The sequence below is a fragment of the Penicillium subrubescens genome (assembly GCF_028828155.1).
Source record: "Penicillium subrubescens strain IBT 31985 chromosome Unknown utg000005l_segment0_segment0, whole genome shotgun sequence".
NCBI classification, from domain to species: domain Eukaryota; kingdom Fungi; phylum Ascomycota; class Eurotiomycetes; order Eurotiales; family Aspergillaceae; genus Penicillium; species Penicillium subrubescens.
In genome coordinates, this window is record NW_026643155.1 from 183,479 (window position 1) to 207,808 (window position 24,330).

General features: G+C 48.5%; 10 protein-coding genes across 10 annotated transcripts; 3 read left to right on the forward strand and 7 right to left on the reverse strand.

Annotated features, from left to right (window-relative positions):
• Nucleotides 1–21: 21 nt before the first annotated feature.
• N7473_006606 (FAD-dependent oxidoreductase) lies at nt 22–1,756 on the reverse strand. Its single transcript, XM_057152546.1, has 4 exons — nt 1,380–1,756; nt 1,056–1,327; nt 604–974; nt 22–544 (listed from the first exon to the last, which is right to left on the reverse strand). Exons 1-4 carry the CDS (start codon nt 1,670–1,672, stop codon nt 71–73), a joined length of 1,410 nt encoding a protein of 469 aa, XP_057006884.1. The 5' UTR covers nt 1,673–1,756; the 3' UTR covers nt 22–70.
• Nucleotides 1,757–2,174: 418 nt separating this feature from the next.
• N7473_006607 (uncharacterized protein) lies at nt 2,175–3,211 on the reverse strand. The gene is made up of 2 exons (XM_057152547.1): nt 2,633–3,211; nt 2,175–2,572 (listed from the first exon to the last, which is right to left on the reverse strand). Exons 1-2 carry the CDS (start codon nt 3,154–3,156, stop codon nt 2,359–2,361), a joined length of 738 nt encoding a protein of 245 aa, XP_057006885.1. The 5' UTR covers nt 3,157–3,211; the 3' UTR covers nt 2,175–2,358.
• Nucleotides 3,212–3,877: 666 nt separating this feature from the next.
• On the reverse strand, nt 3,878–5,437 carry N7473_006608 (uncharacterized protein; the record flags this gene model as incomplete). The annotated part of the gene is made up of 2 exons (XM_057152548.1): nt 3,878–5,143; nt 5,213–5,437. 2 exons carry the CDS (start codon nt 5,435–5,437, stop codon nt 3,878–3,880), a joined length of 1,491 nt encoding a protein of 496 aa, XP_057006886.1.
• A 482-nt stretch (nt 5,438–5,919) lies between these two features.
• On the forward strand, nt 5,920–7,177 carry N7473_006609 (uncharacterized protein). Its single transcript, XM_057152549.1, has 4 exons — nt 5,920–6,180; nt 6,236–6,256; nt 6,335–6,481; nt 6,563–7,177. Exons 1-4 carry the CDS (start codon nt 6,019–6,021, stop codon nt 7,067–7,069), a joined length of 837 nt encoding a protein of 278 aa, XP_057006887.1. The 5' UTR covers nt 5,920–6,018; the 3' UTR covers nt 7,070–7,177.
• Nucleotides 7,178–9,374: 2,197 nt separating this feature from the next.
• Nucleotides 9,375–10,395, reverse strand: N7473_006610 (uncharacterized protein; the record flags this gene model as incomplete). The annotated part of the gene is made up of 5 exons (XM_057152550.1): nt 9,375–9,621; nt 9,671–9,784; nt 9,970–10,050; nt 10,105–10,184; nt 10,249–10,395. 5 exons carry the CDS (start codon nt 10,393–10,395, stop codon nt 9,375–9,377), a joined length of 669 nt encoding a protein of 222 aa, XP_057006888.1.
• Nucleotides 10,396–10,885: 490 nt separating this feature from the next.
• Nucleotides 10,886–11,394, reverse strand: N7473_006611 (uncharacterized protein; the record flags this gene model as incomplete). The annotated part of the gene is made up of 3 exons (XM_057152551.1): nt 10,886–10,923; nt 10,979–11,083; nt 11,136–11,394. 3 exons carry the CDS (start codon nt 11,392–11,394, stop codon nt 10,886–10,888), a joined length of 402 nt encoding a protein of 133 aa, XP_057006889.1.
• A 2,556-nt stretch (nt 11,395–13,950) lies between these two features.
• Nucleotides 13,951–16,257, forward strand: N7473_006612 (alpha-galactosidase; the record flags this gene model as incomplete). Its single annotated transcript, XM_057152552.1, has 3 exons — nt 13,951–13,969; nt 14,030–14,642; nt 14,691–16,257. 3 exons carry the CDS (start codon nt 13,951–13,953, stop codon nt 16,255–16,257), a joined length of 2,199 nt encoding a protein of 732 aa, XP_057006890.1.
• Nucleotides 16,258–17,644: 1,387 nt separating this feature from the next.
• Nucleotides 17,645–18,028, forward strand: N7473_006613 (uncharacterized protein; the record flags this gene model as incomplete). The annotated part of the gene is made up of 1 exon (XM_057152553.1): nt 17,645–18,028. One exon carries the CDS (start codon nt 17,645–17,647, stop codon nt 18,026–18,028), a length of 384 nt encoding a protein of 127 aa, XP_057006891.1.
• A 577-nt stretch (nt 18,029–18,605) lies between these two features.
• Nucleotides 18,606–20,393, reverse strand: N7473_006614 (uncharacterized protein; the record flags this gene model as incomplete). The annotated part of the gene is made up of 4 exons (XM_057152554.1): nt 18,606–18,644; nt 18,705–19,772; nt 19,835–20,004; nt 20,060–20,393. 4 exons carry the CDS (start codon nt 20,391–20,393, stop codon nt 18,606–18,608), a joined length of 1,611 nt encoding a protein of 536 aa, XP_057006892.1.
• Nucleotides 20,394–20,940: 547 nt separating this feature from the next.
• Nucleotides 20,941–23,852, reverse strand: N7473_006615 (Zn(II)2Cys6 transcription factor; the record flags this gene model as incomplete). Its single annotated transcript, XM_057152555.1, has 7 exons — nt 20,941–21,595; nt 21,654–22,043; nt 22,100–22,227; nt 22,282–22,416; nt 22,473–22,902; nt 22,958–23,538; nt 23,589–23,852. 7 exons carry the CDS (start codon nt 23,850–23,852, stop codon nt 20,941–20,943), a joined length of 2,583 nt encoding a protein of 860 aa, XP_057006893.1.
• Nucleotides 23,853–24,330: the final 478 nt, after the last annotated feature.

The following is a 24,330-nucleotide window of genomic DNA, read 5'->3' on the forward strand; positions in this document are numbered from 1 at the left end:
TGAAATATTTTTGACGATCTGGAAAAAAATAAAAAATAACCGAGATGATTCACTAGTTATCGAGTGTGGCTCAGGAAGAAAGCAAAAAGTGGTGCACAACAGGAAGAGAGAGAAAAACCAAAAACGAAGAAAGCCAGAGCATATTCCACTGGTGCTGGTGGGGCTTGCCTGCATCAGGTCTTTTGGAAGGATTTCCGCCAGTGTTTCGCTCGGGTATCGGCAAGAAGTCGATCATACCCCCTCCCACTAGGACACTGGATGCTCGACTCTCAACTAGGCTAGCAATACGTGGAAATATATATCTACCAACCCAAGCTTTGAGCCAATCGTCCCGAGCGTGGAACCGGGCTCCAAATTTTGCCCTCCCACAGGTGCTTTTCACACGTTCAAATCGCAAAGCTTTATACTCCTGTAGCATTTTCTCAATATCGTGCCCTGATGGACTTTGTGCAGCGCCCTTGTTGATAAGACGGTTAAGCAGGGAAGCCAATACAGCAGCATCCTCAATGGCTGTGTTTGCCCCTTGGCCGATGTTAGGTGCCATCTGGAGAAATGTCAGCAACGCTTGTTCCGAACAATTTGAGCAAGTCCAATGAATCTTACTTTATGTGTGCTGTCTCCGAGTAGCACTATCCTGTTGAAATGCCAAGTCTCAAACATACCCTCCTCCAGTGCCATCATTGACGCTACCTGTCTGGTTTTCCAGAGATCACCGACGGTGACATCTCCCAGGAGCTTCACGTCGCGCAGTTTGGCACAGAGAGCAGCAGCATCCTTTGGAGAGTATCGAGGAGCATCAGAGTAGGCGTAGACACGATCCAGCTTCTGGATTATGAACCAGAACACGCGGTCCCCCTTTCCGTGAAAGGTTATGACACAGAACTTGTCACCGTAGCGGTTGATGTGCTCGCCACTTCGAAGACCAGTTATCGGCAGCGATATTCCAAAGACGCATGCGTACTCGATAGTAAGACCTGAAATTGAAGTTAGTTGTAGTACAAGCTTCATGGGTCATATATCACTCCCTGGGAGGATCCGAGGGCAGTTGCACTTACTGTTCTTCTCCCTCGGAGTAATCAGTCCGGGATTCATAGTGTCTGCCAACCTCCACATCTCGGAGCGTACACGACTATGAACCCCATCAGCGCCAACTATGAGATCCCCATGATATGATTGACCGTCATCTGTCACGACAGTGGCCTCCTCATGGGAGAGCTTCACTTCCAGTACTCTCTTATTCGCGATAATCTTAGACTTGTCGGGATAGTGGTCGTAGAGAATTTCGAGCACTTTCTTCCGGTCCAAAGATACGATGGGGTAGTTCAACCTATTACACTATGTCAAAAACGGGCGAGAATATAATGCCGTTGAAAGCTAACCTCTCGTGTATTCCTCTTGGAAGTAGGCTGCTGAAAGTGAAGCCATCGGGATAGGAAATATGCATCCGATCCACCGGCGTGGTAAGCGTCTCAAGACTCTCATAAAGACCAAGTTGCTGTAAAACCTGAGCTCCATTAGGCCACAGTCCAATGAATGCGCCTTCTTGAGGAGCGATCTCTACTCGCTTTTCCAGAACTATATGGTCTATGCCAGCTCGGGACAAGCAATGCGCCAAAGTCAGGCCCGTAATAGACCCTCCGACGATAATAACTTTGGGTGTTGGATTTCCCATGGCCAGCGTTCGACTTGCCTTGAAGATGGGAGTTAACTTTAGTTATGGCGGGACTAGACGTGCGTGTGTGCTGGTGGGGGAGAGAGGGGAGAGACCCAACCAGTTGGTACCAGGGACCTGCCGTTCGAATACCACACGCCGGCCCTTTTCCTTATTATTTGATGTAACTTTCCTTCGTCTTTTCTTTTTCCATCTTTCTCACTTTCACATCATCTTTTATTGAGCTGGAAGCTGTTCGTAGGCCTTGCAGTCTCCCCTTGCAGAGACATGCATGCAATTGGTCCAGATGAGATCCACCTCAGTCGTTATTATACTGTGTGGCTGGGCTTTCTGAGCTGAGGGCTTCCTCTAGGTGAACACTGCCAACATTTTATTTACGTAGACACACACAATGAAACATCCGATCGATGTGCTCATCTTCGCACGATATGGGCTCGGTCTAGCTCTAGTTACAGATTTGCCACCGATTGAACGCATTAACTTGAAAATGATCTGAGTCAATTCTCTTCTATCATGTTCTGGTGGCTTGGAGCGCCATTTATCTGATTGTAACACCATGTACGGAGTACATCTCCAATATCCCCCCACTCTATCAAGGACATTAATCTCCCCCTCCCCAAAATATGAACCAAATAACACAGGCTTGGTAAGAAATTCCGCCATTTTTACCCTCATCTGATATCTAGCTATTTTGACTTCTTCGCCTCCTCAGTAGCTCTGGCCAATTCTTGGCGGCGGATGAAGTAGTAGCAAAAGGGGTATGTGAAATCCAGAATCAACGTCAAACCAATATAGAATTTGCACATCGGGCTTTCAAACCAGGGCCCTTCGTCTCTGCCAGTGAAGTAATAGATACTTAATTTGATAAAACCTCCAAAGGTCGCGATTGCCCGCAGCAACCTGATTGCATATGTATTAGCAGGTTTAATATCATGGCAGAGGTGAGGTGAGGTAAGTTACCAGGTTAGAAGAGACGCCCCGCGGGTACTATTCCGGGACAAAATCTGGCATATTGGCCCAAGACTGGCTAGAGTCTGGCACAGGACACCGCCATAGAAGAATCCCAATGCCGGGCCAACCTCTGCGGCGAATGCCAGCTGGCCAGCAGCGAAACCAAGAATGACAGCACCGTAGATCAACCAGATGTAACGTTGCACGAATGGCATGTTGGTCCATTCGTTGGGCGCATATCTGGTGATGAAAAGGATGACAATACAATGGACGAGAAACCAGACTCGTACCCCGCCTTGCCAGTGCGCACTCGCAGTGGGGTGGACAAAGGCGTAGACATACTCCCATGCAATGTCACAACAAATTGGAAAGATGCCAGTGCTTGGAAGCTTGTGTTTCCAAGACGTATACAGCATGCTGAAATAATTCAACGTCCAGCAGATACCTGCCAGAATGCGGAGAAACTCCGCAACCGAAGCAAAAGCATCGCGATGCTGTAAAATGATTGAGGCGAGGAATCCGCTGGCCATCATGGATGAATGGTAGATAGTGAAAGATTACAGCAACTGTGGTGATCGAGAGTTTGTGTTTGGCTCCGATAGAAGAGACTATTGATTGACAATATGTTCACCGCCATTTCAAATATCGGCCCGATTGATCAGCGTCCTGATTATAGCACCTGCACGATTAATTAACGAGTCACATTCTATTATTGTGAACATAAACTAATGCATCCTGCGATTCCGTGGATCCTTCTATGTACCACAGTCGTCTTATCGTGAGGCGGGCGGGTCGGTGCGAACCTTGCATTAGTGGCATCGGTGGTGCATAAATATGCATGGTGGCGGACTAGTGGCTTTGGCCCCACGGATAGAAGATCCCGGGCCCGGCCGAGCTGTTGGAACTACATGTAAACCTACGGACTCTACTGTACCTATGCGCTGTACATAAAACAAATGTAACACAATATGCAGGGGCTCAGGAATGTCAAGGAATCAGTGAAGGGGGGATATTCGCTGCGATTAGCAAGTCATCACACTCACATTTGTTTGTCTTTTGCTAATCTCGGTCCGAAAAGGGCTACACGGGAATAATTTTGCCGCAACATGCACTACTGCTGTAGCTAGATTCGGCTCGGTACAGAAAGTGTATTAAAAAAGATTGTATTACGTGCGAAACATTACAAGAGTTGATTTTGAAATATGTTACTATGCCCAGATGCTCTGTTCATGTCTGCTGGGGTTATGGCATCATCTAAACCGTGTCAATCATGTCCAATTGCACCTTAACCTTCGTCCATGAATCCGTGCGCAAAACCCCTGTCAGCCACCAACTCCCAGCCGAGTCCTTTCCTATGACCGATAGTACATTCCGGAACGAATTCGCTGAGTGTTGAACTCCATTGACATAGCTGGGCTTCCCGGGGCTTCCCTGACCTCCAATGTTTGACTGCGTTGATGCCTGCAAAATGGCAGGGGAGAAATCCACGTCATAGAAGCGGGCCTTATTCCAGTTGGAGCAGGACATGAGCACCATCCGAGGATCACCCACTAAGGCTAGGTACCCAGTTTTCTCCATTGTTTCCATCTGTAGAGCTGTCATTGCCTCGACCTGCTCAGTTGTCCGTTGTTGTGTCAATGAGTGTCTGATCCGAAGAGCAATCTGGCCCAATCCCTCGCTGGAGATTTGACTTCCTTTAAGAAAGGTGGGGGACATGCACAGGGCATTTCCTAAATACACATTCTCGTTTGGCTCAAATGAATCATGTGTTGATGTCCGAAGATTAAGCGCATTGTTGACCAGGATCATTTGATCGGGGCCGAGGTCAAGTGCGCCGTAAATTGTGCTCACCCACCATGCCAGCAGGACATCACTTTCGCTGACGAAGGGTGCAGACTTGTCATCGGTGGGTGTAATGGGTGAGATTTGCTCCATTGCTATCGAGTGAAGACGTTTCAATGATGACGCGGGCAGACAAATGGTGCGCCGTTCCTCATTTCGGTACCAGAATCTTTCCAGAATATTGAGCCCGATGAACCAGAGAAAGTCTTTTCGAGCGAAGACACGGTCATAGTAGAGGTATTTGCTTGCTGGTGTTTGTTGACCGAGCAGGGACAGCGGATCGGACCTAAAGTCATGTAGCTTAGGGACGGACTTCGGCTCGCCTCTGAGAAGTGCTGTCCATGCGTTCAGAAATGTGCTAATTCCCATCACATCGGCCAGTGTGTGTATCCAAGTTACTGTAATGATTGTTGAATCATTGAAACTGACTGTGTGTATGCAAAGTTGTGGTCTATCGGAGTAAATCCAATCGTCCAATTTTGTCGGGCTGTCGACATTGCAGAGAAGAGGACTCAATTCATCGGGGGAGCCGAGAAGGGTAGGCTTGCCGCTTGTCTTCGGGATTTTCTTGCCGAATGGATGGTCATTGATGCTCATAGCATGTTCAACATTGGAAAAGTAGTACGCGGGCCTCGACGCATCAAATGACCGTGGAATGTGGTATTCAAGTTTTCCGTTCTAAAATAGGGCATTTGATCAGTACAGAACGCACGTAAATTACCCAGAATGAAAACGAGTATGACTCACGACCAAGCGTAGTCGGGCTCCCAGCTGCTTCCAGTCCTCTAACTCAAACAGCTCATCCAAGGCTCCACGGATCTTTGCTATGTCCAAGTAATGATCGATTTTCAATGAGACGTCTAAAACCGTGCCTCGCATGCACAAAGCGGTATCCCAAAAACGAAGCGGAACAATCTCATCTTTTGGATCAATTTCTGGTTCGCGTGATGGTGAGCTATAGAATAGGCCCATTCTGTTGTGGAAATCGATAGGAGACCTTCTGCAGAAGCTTGTCTTGACGGTGAAGTTTGCGAGCAGCGGGTCAGAACCGCATTCAGAAGATAGGCTGACCTATGTACCCTGCCTAAATCCCCTTTCTCCTTATCATTTAATATAGTTTTATGATCCGGTACTGCTGAGTGCTTTACATTACGAGCTTAGACTACTTCTACTGCGCATCTTATGCCCAGGGGGCTGGAAGGTGATCACAAGTGGACCCTTCTGTGCTGGAAATTACCACCCTTGCGTTTGCATATACTCCGTAGTGATGTGTTATTGAACTATGGCTTGCCAATAACAGCTCATCCTGCAGTCTTCAGCTCTACACTATTTGGACCAATCTCCTGCATGATCATAACTGCTGATCTGTACTGCATGAGACTTTTGTTTTCCAGATTCAACCATCTCTCAGATACGATCCTGGTTTCCGTTGGAGGTAACCCCACTCTCATGACTCTTTTGTTCGATAACATAAATATCAGAGGGCCCAGGACCAATATTCCACAACAATCCTCCTGCAAGTCATTGCTCCTTTTTTCGATCACACGTTCACCATGCATCCTGATTCCCAGCTGGAGACTGCCATTCAAAATGGCTTTGACCCAAAGAGCCTCTACGCCGCGGAGCTGACGCAGGTCAATGAACCCGCGCGAACAATTCTTGAAATCTATAGCAAAATCCCAGCTGCTCAGATTTTGCAACATGTAAAGGACCTGGTCAGTGATCATTCTCTCATCAGTTCCGATCGAGCGTGATGTTAACGGTTGACAGAGAGATCGCGCGTTCGCAGTAGTGAGTGATATCTCCTGTCCACCAAATACTGGTGCTATTGAAGGTGGACTTCTAAAATGGTGGCTTCGTGCTCCTTAGTTCCCTTACGCTTGTATTGGACAGGCCTCGTTTCTTGAGCTGAGCATCGCGTCGTCACCATGCTACCCTGAGATGCTTGAGCGGGTGAAGAATGGCGATAAACTTCTTGACTTGGGATGTGCTTTTGGACAGGAGTTACGCCAGCTGGTGCGTTATTATCGAAATCTCTCATATTTCTCTTGCCTTTATGGTCCTGTTAACTAATCACACCATCTGGCAAATTTCTAGATCTACGATGGTGCCCCTTCTGAGAACCTCTACGGCTCGGACCTGCGTGCCGAATTTCTCGATCTTGGCTATGACCTATTCCTCGATCGCGCGATCAGCAAATCTCACTTTATCAGCGCCGATGTCCTCGACGATAATTCGGAACTTGTCAAGCAGCTGAAGGGTCAGCTTGGCATTGTTTACATCTCTCTGTTCCTTCACGTTTTTGATTTCGATCAGCAAGTGACAGTGGCAAAGCGAGTTCTAGATCTCATGGTCGCACAACCTGGGTCTATGGTCGTCTGCCGAGTAGTCATGTGCAGAAATCAAGAGACATTGAATGCTACTACCGCCCGCCTACCCTACTATTACCACGACCTGGCTAGTTGGGGAAGACTTTGGGAGAGAGTGCAGAAAGAAACAGGCATCAAGTTGAACGTGGAAAGTTGGGAACAAGAGGACGCACTGGCCAAAAAGCATCCTCTGCCAGGCATTTACGTCCTTGGATCATCTATTCGCCTGGAGTAAAAGCTAGGTGTGGCCTTTGGTTTTTTGGGAGCAGATTGTCAAGCTGCCCACTGATAGTGAGTCAATCTCGTGGCCATGCCATATTTCTAAAATAGCACTCGAATCAAGGCTTGAACCTTTTTCTATCTTTCGCTTGCTCTTTCCAGTAGCCCTGTGCTCTACCAAACCTATGGAAAATACCGAAAATCATAGAGTCAGCCGAATGACACCAATACTCCAGAAAGGATCCCATAATAGTAAAAGCAACCGACAATAACCTTGCTAAAAGGCAACGCGATAGCGGATACCGGGCTAGGTACTTAAAGAGTGTCGAATAAATATATTCTCGAATCCCACCTACTTCCTACCTATCCAAAATGTGCGGTCTCCACATTTAGCCTTATTCAGAATCAAACACCCTGGTTCCCTTGAACAGCATTCGGATCAGTCACTGAAAATCCCGAGCAAACTATGAATATAGTGGAGACGATTATAATACAATATCATGAGAGAAAGATAAATCCATTGTCCTCACATTCCACCGCCTTGCCGATTGATTGATTCCCTTCTTCCTCCGTTCTTTCAACTGGCTATCTCAAAACTTTCATTGCCCAACCAGCTTTTCTTGGAAGTAGGAAAATCTTATCCAGGGAAATGGAGGATGAATAGACACGAACTATTCATTGATGGAAAAGGATGCCGCCTGCAACAAGTAGTGGGCCTGTGAAGCTGGCATGCTTAGCTTGGAATGTGGTGTATGACTCTGAGGATGGATCCTGTCAGGGACTACAGACTGACAGCAATATACCAACAGCCGGGCTGCTAAGATCCGTTGCAATGAGCAGACACCATGTACCAGTGTGAGAATTACGGTCTAAAGATAGACCAACAAGGAAAGTTCCGCAGTAACCATCTGAAGTGCTCCATCCACCATGAAGAGCCGATATCAACCAAGTCGTCGAGGTGGCGCCGACGAGGTCCTGTTGCAGCGGCGGAGTTGGCCAATGAAAGAGCCTGCAGGTTGCCTGAAAAGACTTCTAGCAGTGCCCAAAATGGAGATCCTGACGTGTATCGACGAAGCTACTACCCTGATACCCAAGCAGTGAACACGACCTCTTGTCAGCATCTCTGCTCTCCTTGACCGAGTCTATGCAACTGCCGCATGACATGTCCTTAGAAAATTGCAGCTTGGGTCTTTCTCCGTATTCCGGCCCCGAACCCAATGTACTCCGACACCGCCGAGGTGGAGAAAGCCATTCCTTGGGCGTTAAGACGAGCCTTGGCGTCACCAAGATCCATGCCTTACATAGCTTGCCTTCAGCTACAGAGCTTCTGTACAGTGGCTCTGTTGCTTTGGCGGGTTCGAACTGCGATGTGCTCCGGAAATCTCGCCAGTTAGTTATTCAAACCTATTTGATCGATCAAGTAATTTGAGTCGGGTCCAAGATGCGGAGCGGGTAAAAGAGGAGCTCCAATTTGGGATGGAAGCGCTTGGGCGCTCTATTCAGGCAGATATAGTCTGCGAGGGGCTTGCAAATATCGCCAAGGAGGCCGAGAAGATGTATATGAGTACTTTTATGGACTGAAATATGACGGTATGTCTGATGAATAACTCGGAAACAAAGATAATGTTGCCCTGTTAGAATGTCACGGCGACCCGGGTTTTGATCAATGATAGCAGATCCTGGATTTTCCGTTGATGAGACGGGCGACCCTATTAGCTACGACCCACTTTGGTCATCCAGACATTGATCTCGACGATTGAATCATGAATGATCGAGGCTGGGTAGACAAGCCGAGGCAGCAATCATTGACCAGCCATTGGAAATTGCATTGAGAGTCGCGGATATTGATATCAAGTCGCCCTGTCTCTGTTGTTTGGGGGTGGTTGGGCTGCATTTACACAGGCCGAGGCTAATCGCACGACACACTATACCCATTTCAGGTATAGAGGAGAGCTGGTACATTTGGATCCCCCATATCCAGACTAGAGAAAATTTTTACTATGTCCATTTATATGCTTCAACTTTCTCTCCTTCCGAAAGTCTTTCAGAAAGTCTTTTGAACCCTCTTTCTTCATAGACAAGGTTCCTGACAACCTATCGTTAAAAGTCGTGATGCCATCGATTCAAACCAATTGTATTCCGTAATATCTAGGACCACAACTCAAAGAGTTCCGTTGTTTTATCTAGAAACCCAATTCAATGCGAATCTGTTCCCACAAACGACAAAATGGACAAGCTGGAAAGGTATCCTGAAGGGCTGGAGACAAATACCGACTCTTTTTCCACATTCCAGAAAGATCCCACCAATATCAGACGGTATTCTAACGCCTCGTAGACCACTTTGATTCCTCGCTGAGAGACTCAAGGCTTCGCTTGCGGGCATATTGTGTAGCCAACTTGCCATTCTCTTCCTCGTTGAAAGCGTCAACATCCGTGCTATCAACCTTTCGGGCAGGCACACGCTTAGCAAAGAGTGTATCGAGTTCGTCGAAGGTTCTTCCCTTGGTTTCTGGTAGGCGGAAATAGGCCCAACCAAAAACGACCAAGGGACACCCACCCCACAAAAAGCTATCGAAGTGGTCAGAGAGGATCAATCTCGTCGAAAAAGAATGCATACCCTGTACAACCTTTGAGATTCCACGCGGTAGGGTTCATGAAGTAATTTTCAAGAGTACCACAAATGACACCTAGGATGTTTGAGACATTGCGGGCAAGGCAGACAGTCTTTTGTCTGAGACGAGTTTAGCCGATCTCAGCAGGCAAGGCCCATCCTGGGTAGAAAAGGCAGATTAGATCAAGTCTTCCGCTAAAGGTTCGACGTACATGCCAAGTTGACCAGCTGAGAGTTCGAAAGTGAAGGTCCAAACCAAAGTCAACACAGCTTGAGTCCAGGCAACGGCCGGCTTGTCGATCTACACGTTGAGGATACCAATCAAGCAAAGCTCGACTGCCATGGCAGCCATGCCTGCTACATAGACGATTCGGCGACCGAAGTACCTATTCATGATGTGAGTGAACAGTGCGTCAACAATCCCATACGTGACCACTCACGGCATCAACAGGAACCAGCTGGCAAAGCAAGCAAACAGAGCCAGATCATTGGCTCCCACACTCAGGGAGTAGGCTGCCTCCTGTATCCAGGCCGACTTGCTGGAAGAGGTATGTACTAGAGCAAGCAAAGCAAAGATCACAGACAAGCTGGCCACCAAACACGACCGTAGCAATCTCAGTGCGGCGGCGTTCGATTCCTCTGAAACAATCTCTATAGCTGGTGCCAACTGAGAGTTTCTGTTCAAGGTTGTCGGTGAACACAATCTGAGCCAAAGTTCTCTTGCTGTCCATGGAAGGGCTCTGCAGTCATTGAAGAGACCTTTCAGCTTCCCCGAGCCTGCCCTTTCGAACCAGGTGATATGGGGACTCGGGTGCGAACCAAATGAGAGGAATCAGGAATGAAGGCCAGAACCACTGAATGGCAAAAGGAATGCGATGACCCCACTGATCTTGTCGAGAAACAAGTCCTCGGAGGACACCACCCGAAATGAATTGCCCAATGATGAAGCACATGTTCGTCCAAGACGTGAAGTATACACGAGCTGGAGTGGAAGAACTTCCGAGGCATACGCGGATGCAGTGGTCGCAAACTGGAAGACTTGTTAGTGCTGGTACTCGACAGCTGAAAGATAAGCTTACAATGCCCCATTCAAAACCGAGTAGAATCTCAGCTGTCAAGAGAACTTCCTTGTTCGGGGCGAAAAAAGACGATGTACAAGAAGCAAATCATAACACAGAGGGTGCAAAAGACGGCTTTCTTTGGTCCAAAGGCAGCGACAAGTCAACCGTTGATCAAGGTACCGAAGATTGAACCAACACCTGTGTTTCTAGTTATTATGCAATGCGAGAATCGAGAGGAAGAGAGTGTTCTTACCTGATCTTTGAACCAAGCCCGACTGCCATGAAGCAGGGATGGAGTAGCCTGTCGGTGTTTGCGGCGTGATTGGAACAGGATCACCATATCTTCGCTGGAAGGATGCTTTGAGATTGTCAGGGATAGAGATTCGGTTGCACCAGGGCGGGTTTCTTACGGTAAGGGTAGAAGTTTCCCAGGAGGTTTGTGTCAAAGCCCTCCATAATGACACACATTGAAATGATCAAGCTCCAGAAAATGGCTTTCTTGTAGTAGCGGATTGCCTGCATCACCAGCATAGTTTTCTCTTTTTGGTCATAGTCCCGCGCGACAGCGGTGAGAGCAGTTTGAGTCCACATGTCGTCGCTGCCAATCTTGTGGAGTGTGGCACCCTCCTCACAGACTGCCTCGAAATTGACGGCTTCAGGTTTTTCCATCTTGGTAGAAATAGAACGGAGAAAGCAGTGGTAGTCTTGCAGTATAATCATTTGGATGAAAGATCACAAGGAGCAGGTCAAAAGCAGAATGAATTGAGTACCTTTGAACTCTTGTTGACCCAGGCTAGGTGCTTGCCTTTTATATACGCCACCCAATGCATTGAATAGGCAAATCTCCAGATATTGGTTGACAGCTGCTGGGAGCCGGTGAGAGAAACACGGTCTCCCTAGTGAACTGAGGTAGACGCGACCAAAGAAAGTGACAGATTGCCTAGCTCCAATGGTTGCGAGAAGTAGAGCAAAGTAAGATCCAGAGGATGGTTTCGATTCAATTCCGCTGCGGTTGCCATCTCAACCCCGGCTTTTTTTAGAAAATGGCGCCTCTTTCCAACACTGAAACTCTTTTTGCCTCCGATGCAGAAATCTAGTCCAATCCCCATGGGGTCGCCCACGGTGATGGAGTCCAGACATCGCGGTGGCTGACCGTAAGTAGCATTAGCATGTGTGCTAAGGAGACTGCTCAGCTCTTTACTCGTCCAAAGGCCTTAACGCCACCGGAATCGCCCTGGGATCTGTATGCCAAAATCGCCGAATTTTTTCCGTCCACGGCGAGAATAAAAGTTGGTTAAGGTTATAAACGAAGTTTACACTCAATATCCCCATGGGCTTTCGGGGGGGGGGGGGGGGGGGGGTTAGGTCGAGTGATGGCCCCTGCACTGAATTGGGAACTTCTCCGCTAAACAAAGATTCTTCGGTTTCGGGCCGTTTAGTTAAAGATAACTAGTGTTGAAGACGCCCGGGACGCCGATATATACAAAGCAAGGCAACCGAAGGAGGAATCCAGGGGTGATGAGAAGCACGAAAAGATCTTCGATCGGGGATCTGATCAAGGGGAAGCAAACATAACAAACAGAGCCAAAATGGTAGTTACAGGAGCATCGATTTCATCGCGTTTATGTACGCTAAGTGCACCACCTATCGTAAATAACATCAATGCTGAGGAGCCTAACGACATCACCTCTATTGAATGGGTGAGATTCGTCGCGTACTATTGGGAATTACATTCCATGCCCGGTTACGAACCCATTCTCTGCCTGGTATACTCGATAAGGTGACCGCAATTAGGGATCATTGCGCCTAAGTTTTTTTATCACCAGTCAATGAGGCGACAGGGAAAGGTAATGCGTTGGTCAATCCTTAACTTAAAAAGCGGAGTTTGGGCGGGATATCAACGCGTCCCACTAAGAGATCGTCTAGCAATCTTTTGTTTTGTACTATACTTCCTTGCGGCCTTCACACGTCCGTCAATTTGATACAAGTTTGATGAGCTTGTGATCACCGGCAGTGGTTTCAAACCTCTTACTAGATTCGCCGAGACTCTGCCGGCGGCACAAGGGTTACTGGAGGATTTTGATAATTGAAGTGATGTAACATAATAAGGCCGCTGCCAGTTAGAGCTTAAAATTAGTTTATTTACGAAGCCCAGAATTTTGGCTCGTAACGGAGGTTTCTCGGATTATTGGCTTGATACTAGGATAAGTGAACTACATGTACAATAGGCGAAGTTTGTACCATAAAAGTAGCACAAACGCCCGACGGAAAACTGTACAGCCGGTTTTGTCCTTTTGTTATTGGTTAGGATACCCGATACTGACAGAGGCCGTTAAATACACCCCATTGGTTGGGTATGCTCAATCTGGCACTTGCGGCTTTCATCGGCTATTATTGGCTGAGCACATTCCGCCGATGTATACAGGCGGCTTTAACCTTACTTCATTGGTTTAATATATTAAATCCCGACTATGGACCCACTAAGTGCATAGAATGAGTCCACGGGTCGAAATTGAGTGTATAGCTGGTATCGACAGTTGGAAAAGAGGTTTTCCAACTGTCCGGCTGAACTACTTCCTCGTCGAAATTTCGCGCCCGACGAAGACAACAAGAAAAAGTTCGCCTTAATTTTCGAGGGGCGCCGAGAGACCTGAAAAAAAACAATTATTAGAACCAGCCAGATAACGCGGGGAAATTCACAATCCAGATTGCAATGAAAAACACTGACTTCGATGGAAATAGCAGGCTCTCTACAACTACACTAAAATATTCCAGTGGGGGTTTCGGCTTTCACGCTCATTGATTGGACGAGCGAACAACCTTCAAATGGCTGGAGCTTCCAGTCAATATGGATAAAAATGCCTAATACCAAGACTACTGCGGGGTAGCCTTCATCTGACAGCTGGGTACATTAGATTCTACCAATAGAATGCCACTCACCCCTACTGGAGCTGTCCCTGTATGTCGGGGTAAAATTCCTGCTATGGCCAGATTCGTCAAGGACCTTGAATGTTGGCGCCCAGATGAGATATAAATGCCAGCCTTTGCCCGTTTTTGGTTTTTAGTATACGAATTCAGAGGGTGTAGAGTCTCTTATTTTTTTTCTTGGCAAATACAAGGACTGGACTCTTCTCTATGTAAGAAGCTCCATTTGGAATGTTATGCAATTATTGACAATCTTGGCTTCTAGGGCGATATTTCGGGCCCAAGTGCCTCCAACCCCAAATGTTAAAGAGACTCGTCAGTGCCAACTGTTCACTTTCAATCGGTTCAAATTCCACTAACGGGAATTTTCTTCTCACAGCGACACCGGTGGTCGTGGACGGGAACTCTTTTGCTTTACATGGCAATAATGTTTCCTACTGCTTCCACGCAGACGAAAGCACAGGGGACCTGCTATCCGATCATTTCGGTGGTAGCGTCACTGGGCCTATACCACCAGATCCAACTCCGATTGTCAACGGCTGGACTGGCATGTTAGGTCGCGTGCGCCGTGAATTCCCTGATCAGGGAAGAGGGGATTTCCGGGGCCCTGCAATCCGCATCCGCCAGTCTGGAGCCCACACTGTGTCGGCTCTACACTACCAACATCATACGGTAGTAAAGGGCAAACCTGCCTTGCCTGGGCTGCCAGCGACCTTTGGCAATGAAGATGAAGTTACGACTATCGTGATCCATCTTTATGACAAGTACAGCACGATAGCTGCAGATTTGATGTACTCTGTTTTCCCTCGTTATGATGCCATTGTGCGGAGTGTGACTGTCACAAACAAGGGCAAGGGTGCCATTGTCATCGAAGACTTAGCTAGTCTTAGCGTGGATCTCCCCTTTGAGGACCTTGACATGATTTATCTGCGTGGTGAATGGGCAAGAGAAACCCATAGGCAGAGACGAAGAATTGATTATGGGCTACAAGGGTAAGCCATTCAACCTTCATCGGCGGCTTTTATTGACAAAAAAGACAGATTCAGAAGTAATACGGGATTTTCGTCACACTCTCACAACCCATTTCTCGCGCTTGCCCGTCCTTCAACCACCGAAAATCAGGGTGAGACATGGGGCTTTTCTCTTGTCTACACTGGGTCTTTTGCTGTCAACGTTGAGAAATGCTCTCAGGGTTTGACGCGTGTTCTCATGGGCTTTAACCCTGATCAGTTATCTTGGTCTTTGGGTCCTGATGAGAGCCTTACTTCTCCAGAGTGTGTTTCAGTATACTCAAAGGAAGGTCTCGGGGGCGTTTCACGCTCCCTACACGGCCTATATCGGAATCATCTTGTCAAGAGCAAATTTGCGACGGAGGACCGACCCGTACTTCTCAATAGTTGGGAAGCCCTATATTTCAACATCAACAGCAGCAACCTCTACCGCATAGCACAGGAATCGGCTTCCCTCGGTGTGAAGCTATTTGTTATGGATGACGGGTGGTTCGGCAAGGATTACCCGCGTGTCTCTGACACAGCTGGTCTAGGTGACTGGATTCCGAATCCGAAACGGTTTCCGGGCGGCCTCGCCCCGTTAGTGAAGGACATCACAGCCCTAAAATCAGCAGTTGCGGAATCGGACAAGTCGTCTGCCAATCTCCGTTTTGGAATCTGGATCGAACCGGAAATGATCAATTCGAGCTCAACCCTCTATCAGGAGCACCCCGAATGGGCATTGTACGCAGATCAATATCCCCGGACAGAACAACGGAACCAGTTAATCCTCAACCTTGCGCTACCTGAAGTTCAGAATTTCATCATTACCTGTGTCTCGGATATCCTCAGCAGTGCAGATATTACCTATGTCAAGTGGGATCATAACAGGTGCATGCACGAGACACCATCTCCAACAACTCACCACGCCTATATGCTTGGCGTATACCGGGTCTTCGAGACGTTGACGACCCGCTTCCCCGATGTCCTTTGGGAAGGATGTGCCTCCGGTGGTGGGCGCTTCGACCCTGGTGTTATGCAGTACTTCCCGCAAATCTGGACCTCGGACAACACCGACGCGGTAGATCGGATCTTTATCCAGTTCGGTACCTCACTTGCATACCCTGCAAGCTCTATGTGCGGCCATATCTCCGCTGTCCCCAATCATCAGACAGGGCGAACCGTCCAAATAGAGTTCCGAGCACACGTTGCCATGATGTGTGGCTCGTTTGGCTTGGAGCTTGATCCGACTGAATTGCACCCGGACGAAAGGGCAGTCGTACCTGAGTTGATCGCGCTAGCAGAAAAGGTCAACCCCATTGTGTTGACTGGTGACATGTGGCGACTCTCTCTGCCAGAGGAGTCGGATTGGCCAGCCATGCTGTTTATTTCTAAGAATGCCTCGCAAGCAGTGTTGTTTTATTACCAGCTTGGCTCGAAGGTAAACCATGCCTTGTCCAGGGTGAGGTTGCAGGGTCTGGATGCTCAGGATATGTACTTTGTCGACGGGGAGGGGCCCTACTCGGGTGCAATGTTGATGAGCATGGGATTGCAATATTGCTTTGAGACCGATTATGGGAGCAAGGTCGTGTTCCTGGAGAAGGACTCGTCCCATTGACTCGCTGCTTGCTGGTAGAAGATGCTGGTTTTGACACCTGAGCTACAAGTTCGAATTCCTGATAGATTTTCAAAATCCTTTTTTCAGCCACGACTTTAAAGGATAGACGATAGAGAAACCTTGGCCATCTACGCTCAAATGACATTTACAGAATGCTTTCACAAAAGACTAAGTTAAATCATTTCCCTGGTCTAGATATCGGCGTACTAAATGTACCTCCGCCGCATACTGGGAAAACTAATTGGCTCTAAATAATTGAATCGTGCTAGTTAATTTGTACAAGATATCAAGTCAAATGTCCACTTTTCCTGATGTCCCGTCTAGGTGAGATTGATAATCTGTGTATTCCTGAAATCAACTAAAAGGAAATGGGGAAAAGGAGACATCCTTTTCAAGGCAAATTCCATCATGACACTCACTCAGTATCCGCTGAGGATATCTGTATCATCAGAACCTAAACCTCGACGGGCATGTTTCAGAAAACAGACCCTACCAAATCGTAGCCTATCAGTAAGATTCCCTCTAATAAGCTGCGGTCTGGGTATCATTGACATAAATTGTTTATCGGTAGCAGCACCAACGGCCACGACCTCCACCAGATTCAGTCTAGATTATGGGCTAATATGATCGCTACGCCACAAACGTCGTCAAAGCATAGACAATAGACAACACCCTATGATTATCCATGCGCCCCAATATGATCAGACCTGGGAATAAATCCCGATGAGACAAACGAGCGTGGTAGCCATCACGCGCTGCGGAGATTGTTAGATCAAAATATCTCAGCTGAAAGTTCTGGACACCGAAGGTGTTTCATCTCATATACATGAGAGGGTGCCAAGTTCCGGCCTAAAGCAAGATTTACGCCAAGAGCATAAGCTAGCAAGTAGTGACAAGCTGGAACTTATGCTTACCTTAGTTGCAAATTTTCTGACTGTTCCCGTAAAATCATGACAATTTCAATATTCCGACACCGCATTATCAATCCAGCCGAGAAATGTGTCTTACTTAGACTCTACTTGCCCAACCAGGTTCAAATAGAATCTCAGCCTCAAATATTGATTAATTTCAATGTCAGCAAGACCAGTCAGGTATTCTACAGCCCTCGGCTCCTATTGCCTCGAATTCTGTGGATTGTGAGTACAAAGCAGCCCGTCATTCGAGGAATAGTGGCTGATGCAGCCACACTGCCTGCTGATTTTAGCTCAATACGAGCTGAAAAGCAAGACCGTATGATGTAGAGATACAAGAAGGATGAACCCCGGATAGCTGGGTCCACCTCAAAAGATTTAAGATCTCATCAATTCATGATTTTCTCCTTTCAAGTTCTCAAGCTCAACAAGAATCCAATTCAAACTTATCGTTTGCCAGCAGAAAAGTATTCACTATGTCTGAAATCGTTCTCGAAGCATCATCCACCCGTTTCTCGAATGGAGAGACCTACTCGCTACATGCTCCATGCGGTGGTGCTCTCAGCGTCATCCCGGGCAAGTATCTCTCAGAAGAAGTCCATATCAGACCTTGGGAGCACGCCCGCAATCAGCTTTGGCGCGCAGAGGCCAACAATGACGGCTTTGGTTTCCGCAATACGAGTACTGGAAAGCTCTTGGGGGTCAACAAGAATGGAGATATCGCCTGCGTTGCCAGTGAGCTGAATGACTGGGAAAGATTCAAGTTTGGAAGTGGCGACTCCGGCACCATATTCTATGTCATCTTTGTATCAGCAATACCTTCACCAGCCAGCCCAGTGAGACTCTCTTCAAGGCACTGAGCATAGATCCAGCGCGATTAAGCTGGAGGTGCAGCATGAATACGAGGGGTTTATTATCCTTGTTTTACAACTGATAAAGCTAACATTTACTTCTCAGGTGCGCTGATTGAGTCAGACAGTGCCATAGTACAACCTAAATAACTGCTCCCTGCTGCGTATGATTTGCATCTTGATATCATGCTTTCAACAAGTCAGTCCGATTTAAGACTACCACCAACAGTGCTCAGTTTCCTCTAAGAATCCCGTATGCGTTTCTCGGATGTTGCTTGTCTGGTCTTATCTTCTGCACTGTCCAAGCATATGAAAGCACAAGTTGTGGTACGATTGGGCTTAGCCTAAATTAATCATTCTCGATTTTCTTTTTCAATGGGCTAGCTAGAGTGTACTGTCCAGAGAAACAAATTTTCAATAATAGCCCAAGGCGTTCGCATTCAACAATCCTACTACTACAAAATTATACTACTACATGATCTTTATCCATGGAATGGAGCGATTCAGTCAACTTAGCAAGCCGCGCGCCATCCGGTGCGTTGTGATGATTCACAACATGCAAAGTCTGGCAATAACGTGCTTCTGCTTAGTTCTTGGCCTCGTGTCGTTGCATGTAGCGGCGCCACTAAATAATTCAGTCAGCATCTGAAAACAGAGATTTCGATCACCCGAATTCAAAACTTACAGCAGGGTTGAAGAAATAGACGGGAATACCCAAGAGGAAGATTCCTCCAGCAACGGCAGTCAGAATTCCCATCGCGACAGGGTAGCTGTAAATGGCAACCATTGGGCTCAAGCCATAACTGATACCAAACGCGATGATATTCTTCGTACCAACAACTGCCACAAGGGCAGGACCGGGGTTCTTCTCCCACGCCTCGGCAGCGAAAGAAGTAGACAAGATGAGCACGGAGACAAAGGCAACCTGCAACAGTGTCCATCCCATGTACGGACCACCCCAGGTGGCATTGCCATTAGCGGTGAAACCATACAAGAGAAGCGAGACGACCGTCAGAATACCCGGGAAGATCAGCAGGATCAGGCGATGCTCGGGTGTGTGGACGCCGTTGGCGCGCTTGGCCAGGCGCAGAATGAACCAATCGCCAAATACACCAGCGTACAGCATGCCTCCGAAACCACCAAACACACCTCCCAGGTTGATCAGACCAACATTCTTGGCAGCCCAGCCATAGTTCTCCTGCAGGACGGTGTCGTAAGTCAATGACATGCCGACACTGCAACCCAGGACCACGGACGACAACAAGGTCGCGTACAGGATTCCAGGGGAGCTGAATGCTTCGAACATGTGGAACCAGGCCATCAGGACGGTCTTCAGGGGACGCTTCGACGGCTTCTGCCACGGGGCAAGCATCTCCATGTATGTCTTCTTAGGGCGCGCCTCATCGGGGATTTCCTGATCCTCGGCCTCGAGCGCAAGCAGGTACTCCTGAGCTTGTTGACCAGTCAGAACTTGCGTGACGCCAAACTGGTCAGTCACGACAACTTGGCCATTGATCAACTGTGCGCGACGCTGGTACCGGGTCTCGAAACAGGTGAAAATCACGATGAAGAGGCCAACGCCAACGGCGATCACGTAGACCCAGTAGAACCAGCGCCAGCCGAGAGCCGCAGCTTCGTAGGAAGATGCAATGTTCAGGCAGCTGGTCACCACGTTCTGGGTTGCCCAGTAAACACCAAAGACAAGGCCACGCTGGTGAACAAAGGTCACCTCGGAGAGCATCAGGGGAAGAAGCTAGACAGATATGTAGGTCAGTTCGCATACACCTTGCAATAGAATAAATTGGATATACTAACCGACTCCGTGGCACCAGTTGCCAACCCTTGGAGGCATCGCAGACCAAGATGTTGCTCAAACGTCTGTGACACAGCACACCCAATAGTCGCAACAAAAAGAACCACGATAGATCCAATGGCAGTAGGTCGACGACCATACACCAGGCCCAAGGGAAGAATAAGATAATTTCCTGGCCGTATTAGCCATACCATGTCACCATGTCCAACAACGCTGTATATGCTCACCAATACCAACAAATAACGAGGGAAACGTTCCCAGCCAAACAACCTGAGTCGCAGTATAACCCTGAGGCATATACAATCCAAAGAAGATACCCAAGATAGCCCCCAGACCTCCAACCACGGAGAGAGACATGATAGAGAACCAGCAGCAGCTGACAATCACACCAGTCTTCTCCCACAGAGTGAAGTTGAGAGGATCATTGGGGTCGGCACTAGGAACGGGCAACCGCTGAATTCTCCCAGCCGCATCGACGAGAACATCGCCAGTCTTGGCAGTCTGCGGCTCCACATCCTCCACGAACTCGATCTTGACTTTCTGTTCGAGAGTAGTAGCCATGATGTTCGCACTGTGATCCAGAGAGGGGGGTGAATATCTGGACGGGCAGCGGCTCCGAGGAAAGAAAAGAGAGAGAGAAAAGAGAGGAAAGATCGAGTAGATAAAGGCCAAGCTTCTGCCTTCTTCTATGTGCCAGCTCAGTGTCATCGGCCCCTCCACCATGATACCGCCATCGCGCGCGGGGGAAGTCTAGTTCGCTCGGTGTATGGACATGGATTGGGGGAACGTGCTAGAGCTCTGGGGATTGTCACGGGGAAAAATGGAGTGCGATAGTAGTGGATCTCCCCCGTTCACGCCGAGTTATCAAAAAAAGTCAAAGTTGGGGGGCATTTCGCATTCCCCGTGGGGGTCTACGGGGGTGGGTCGCCCACATCCCGACAGCGAAATATTTTTGTGTCTGATTGGCTGTTCGGTCGGCAGTCATCAGCAGTTCCTTACCCTTTAATGCAAACGAAAGTCATTCTTCGTGAACATACGGGATAATGAGAAATCAGATAGTGTGTATAGTACAAGGTTTATTCATTCAGCGTCTGATTTCGTTATATCATCATCGTAGGTTTCCCAAATCATCAATCAAAGCACACAGGTTCTGAATCATCGGTGGAGGTATATCCTCTGGCAGGGGAAGTGGACAATTCCCTTCAAACACCTGCCGCGCCACAGCCATAACTGCACGAGGCTTGCTTAGTTCACAGAAAACCTTGACATCGCCTTCATTGCCGCCGCGGGACTGAACCATCATCAATCCAGGTCGGCCAACGCCATGGCCCAAGAAGGACTTGGTCACCGGGTCCTCTGGTCCATCCAAGAGCACTGGCGGCGTAGGATCAGCTTCACTCATGGGAGTAGCCACCTGGAGTCGCTTGGTCTCGCCACATTGAATTAGACCATAGACCCACAAAACCAGCGTAGCGTGATAGATGGCTAGGGAGTCAAAGCCGCGGAACTCATGTGCGACCACATTCCGGGCGGCCCGAAGCACCTGGCCGGCATGCCAGACAGCGGATCGCGCTTCTTTTGTCCGGCTCCAGTCTCGGAGGCCGGGATAGGCTCGACGGGCGTCTAGCTCGCCCATCTTTCCGACGAACCGCTGGATCGCATCAATGTCAATGTGGAGGCACATCATCACAAAGTCGTTTAATAGTATCGTGACTGGAGGAGCGTTTGGAGAGTCTTCCTGCACAGCTCGAAGGGTTGTGTATCTAGACATCAAAGGTTAGATAATTTCTCTTCATTGGGCTGAGAATTCGAAATACATACAGATCTTCTTGTCGACTTTGCAGCCACAACCGAGTTGTCGCCCTAGGCCCAGACCGAGAATTTTGAGATAGCAGCATCTGTTGGCGGAACTCCCACACTTGCAGAGAGAGACCCTGCAGTAGAGTAGTTCTCGCAATTGCACGATCAAGGTCGGGAGGTAGTTGACTCAATAATGATGGGTCTGACAGTAAATCACGTAGATTCAACTCCGAGCAACCTGTCATCCGGTACTTGCTTGTCCAGATATCCCTCCAAGCCGCAGCAGTAGGAGCGAGCCATAGCTCTCTCGCTGAGGGGAATGGCAGCGTTAGCTCTGTATAGGAGATGATGGCAGGTCGGTTCATGGCCGTAGCAACATCCACATCATGGCCGAACAAATGATATACAAGTCTAGACTGTTCAGTAATGGAAGCGATGATAACAAGCTGAATCGATTTCTCGCTTACCTCTTAAGAGATTCTTGCCGCACCCAAGCATGCCATGCTCGTTGTAATGAGTCTTCATCGTTTCCGAATGTGTATGGAGTGATAACCGTGTATGTGGACCTATCGAAAGCCGCACCACGACGTACAGCCTTATAAATTGGTGAGCTTGAATGATTCATGTATAGTCCAAGATCCGCACTTACGGTACAAAGTGGTTGCAGATAGCTTTCGGCGATTTGCATTTTCCGAGTATAGCCACAGAAGACTCCAATATCCAGCCACAACATTGAAGCCTGCAAGTATTGCAGATCGCGAAGCACACTGTTGTCATCCTCAACCTAAACACGTCGCTTCTTTAGTGCTAGCTCGAAACCATCCAATAGGAAAGACGTACCAGTTCTGCCAAGCCAACTCTCGTAATTTCTTGCAGAATAATGCCAGTCTTATTGATGGAAGGCATTCCACAGCACACACAGCCCGCCGCGACCAGAGCTGTGAGAAGCTCTGGGCGCAGTTGTTGGTAGACTGAATCATAGAAGGTGTACGGATGAATCCAGGCGTCTGTTTCGGTTCGCTTGCCGATGCCGACCTTGATAAGTGTGTCAAGATAGTCTGCAGATGGAAAGGTGGTGACTGAAAGCCGAGAGCCTCCTGTACGTAGAACCAGCTTCAGGATATCATCTCTTGCTTGATAAGAAAGATTCCCAGGAATTTTGATTGAATCTAGTCGGTTCTGGTGCGTGTATGGAATACTATCACTGTCGCGTAAAGGAAGTCGTTTGTCGTCACTAAACGCGTGCTGATTCTTCTCTGGAACCCAAAGCCTAAGGGGTTGTTAGCCTGTTGCGAACTAAAAGACGCAAGTCATGGTTCACTCACCACACTGAACGCCCGAAGGCTGCAGCACGCCGGCTCGCTGACTCTTGATCATCCAGCGAGGGATGCTGCGGGTCGTCGAATCCGGAAAAGGCCATCGGAACATCGAGTGCCTTGTCCAAATCCGGTATAAAGTCCGTACCAAATATGTCGGTATCTGAGAACGTGAAATCGGTGTCTTGCATAAAATCAAAAACGCGCGGCTGTTGCGTATTGTGAGTCGCATCGTCGGCATCAAGGCCCGGGAGCATGACCTGTTCGAAGAATGCGGGAAATCCGTTCAGAGGCGAATACGACTGTACGTTTCTGTGAGGGATAAACGCCTCTAAGGCCATTTCGCCAGCCGGGGCGATACTCGAGTCATACAACTCATGCGGATTCTGTGAGAATGACTCCGAAGCTGGTGGCACACTATATTCAGACGGTCCAGATTCGGGTGTTGCCGTTAGAGTCGACAGGTCTGGCGGTTGGCTTCCTACTTGCGGGGAGTAGGGTGGAAGTGACATGGGATACGATAAGCGTTCGCTTGATCGACGCACACCTTTGGATCTGGGGACGCATTGTATTTGCTTCGAATTGCATCGCTACATGCCTATTAGTGCGGGGTCCTTAGGGATCCAGTTGATGGGCGTACTTTGCAGGGTCTTTCGTTGTCGCAGCTTAGTTTGGCGGTCGCGCAAGCTTCACACGCTTCAATTGCGCGCTCCTTTGACCGCCTCGATGAAGTTTTGCCTTCGGCTTCGTCCTTTTCATGGACGGCCTGGTGTCGTTGCAAAACATCCCTGGTCGTCGTTAGCTCGCTGGAACGCGTATGAACACAGCACTCAGTGACAATTGTGGATAAAATACCGGCGATTGAAGCCGCGTTGACACGTGGGACATTGGTAGACGCGTTCATTCCGATCTGATCAAATCTTGCACTTTGAGCCTTCTAGATGATTCCGCAATGTCCGATCGAGGACTGGATGACTTACGTGAGTCTAGATGACGCGCCAAATGGTCCGGACGTTCATAGGCCTTGTCGCAATGCGGACATCGATGATTGACGGCCCTGCGGGGTGAACGTCGTAGGTTCTCCGGACTTTCGGCCATGATGGACCTCGGGGTATGTGGGGAAGACAAAGTGGACGAGGCCCCGATTTATGTGCGGAGGACCGAAGGGCGGCGATCGGGAGGACGTGCGATTTTGCGGGCCACGACTTGCCGATGGCTGAAATCCAAAATGGTTGACATCCGAGAGTCTTGACCATTCAGCGTCTTGGTATTTGACAGGCTGTGAACGAGGCGTCGGCAAATTTGGGGAATGTGGGTCAACCTGGTTTTTCTCCAGTTTGCGGGGTGTTTAACTGCCTGGAAGCTGGAGGCTTCCGGTCGCT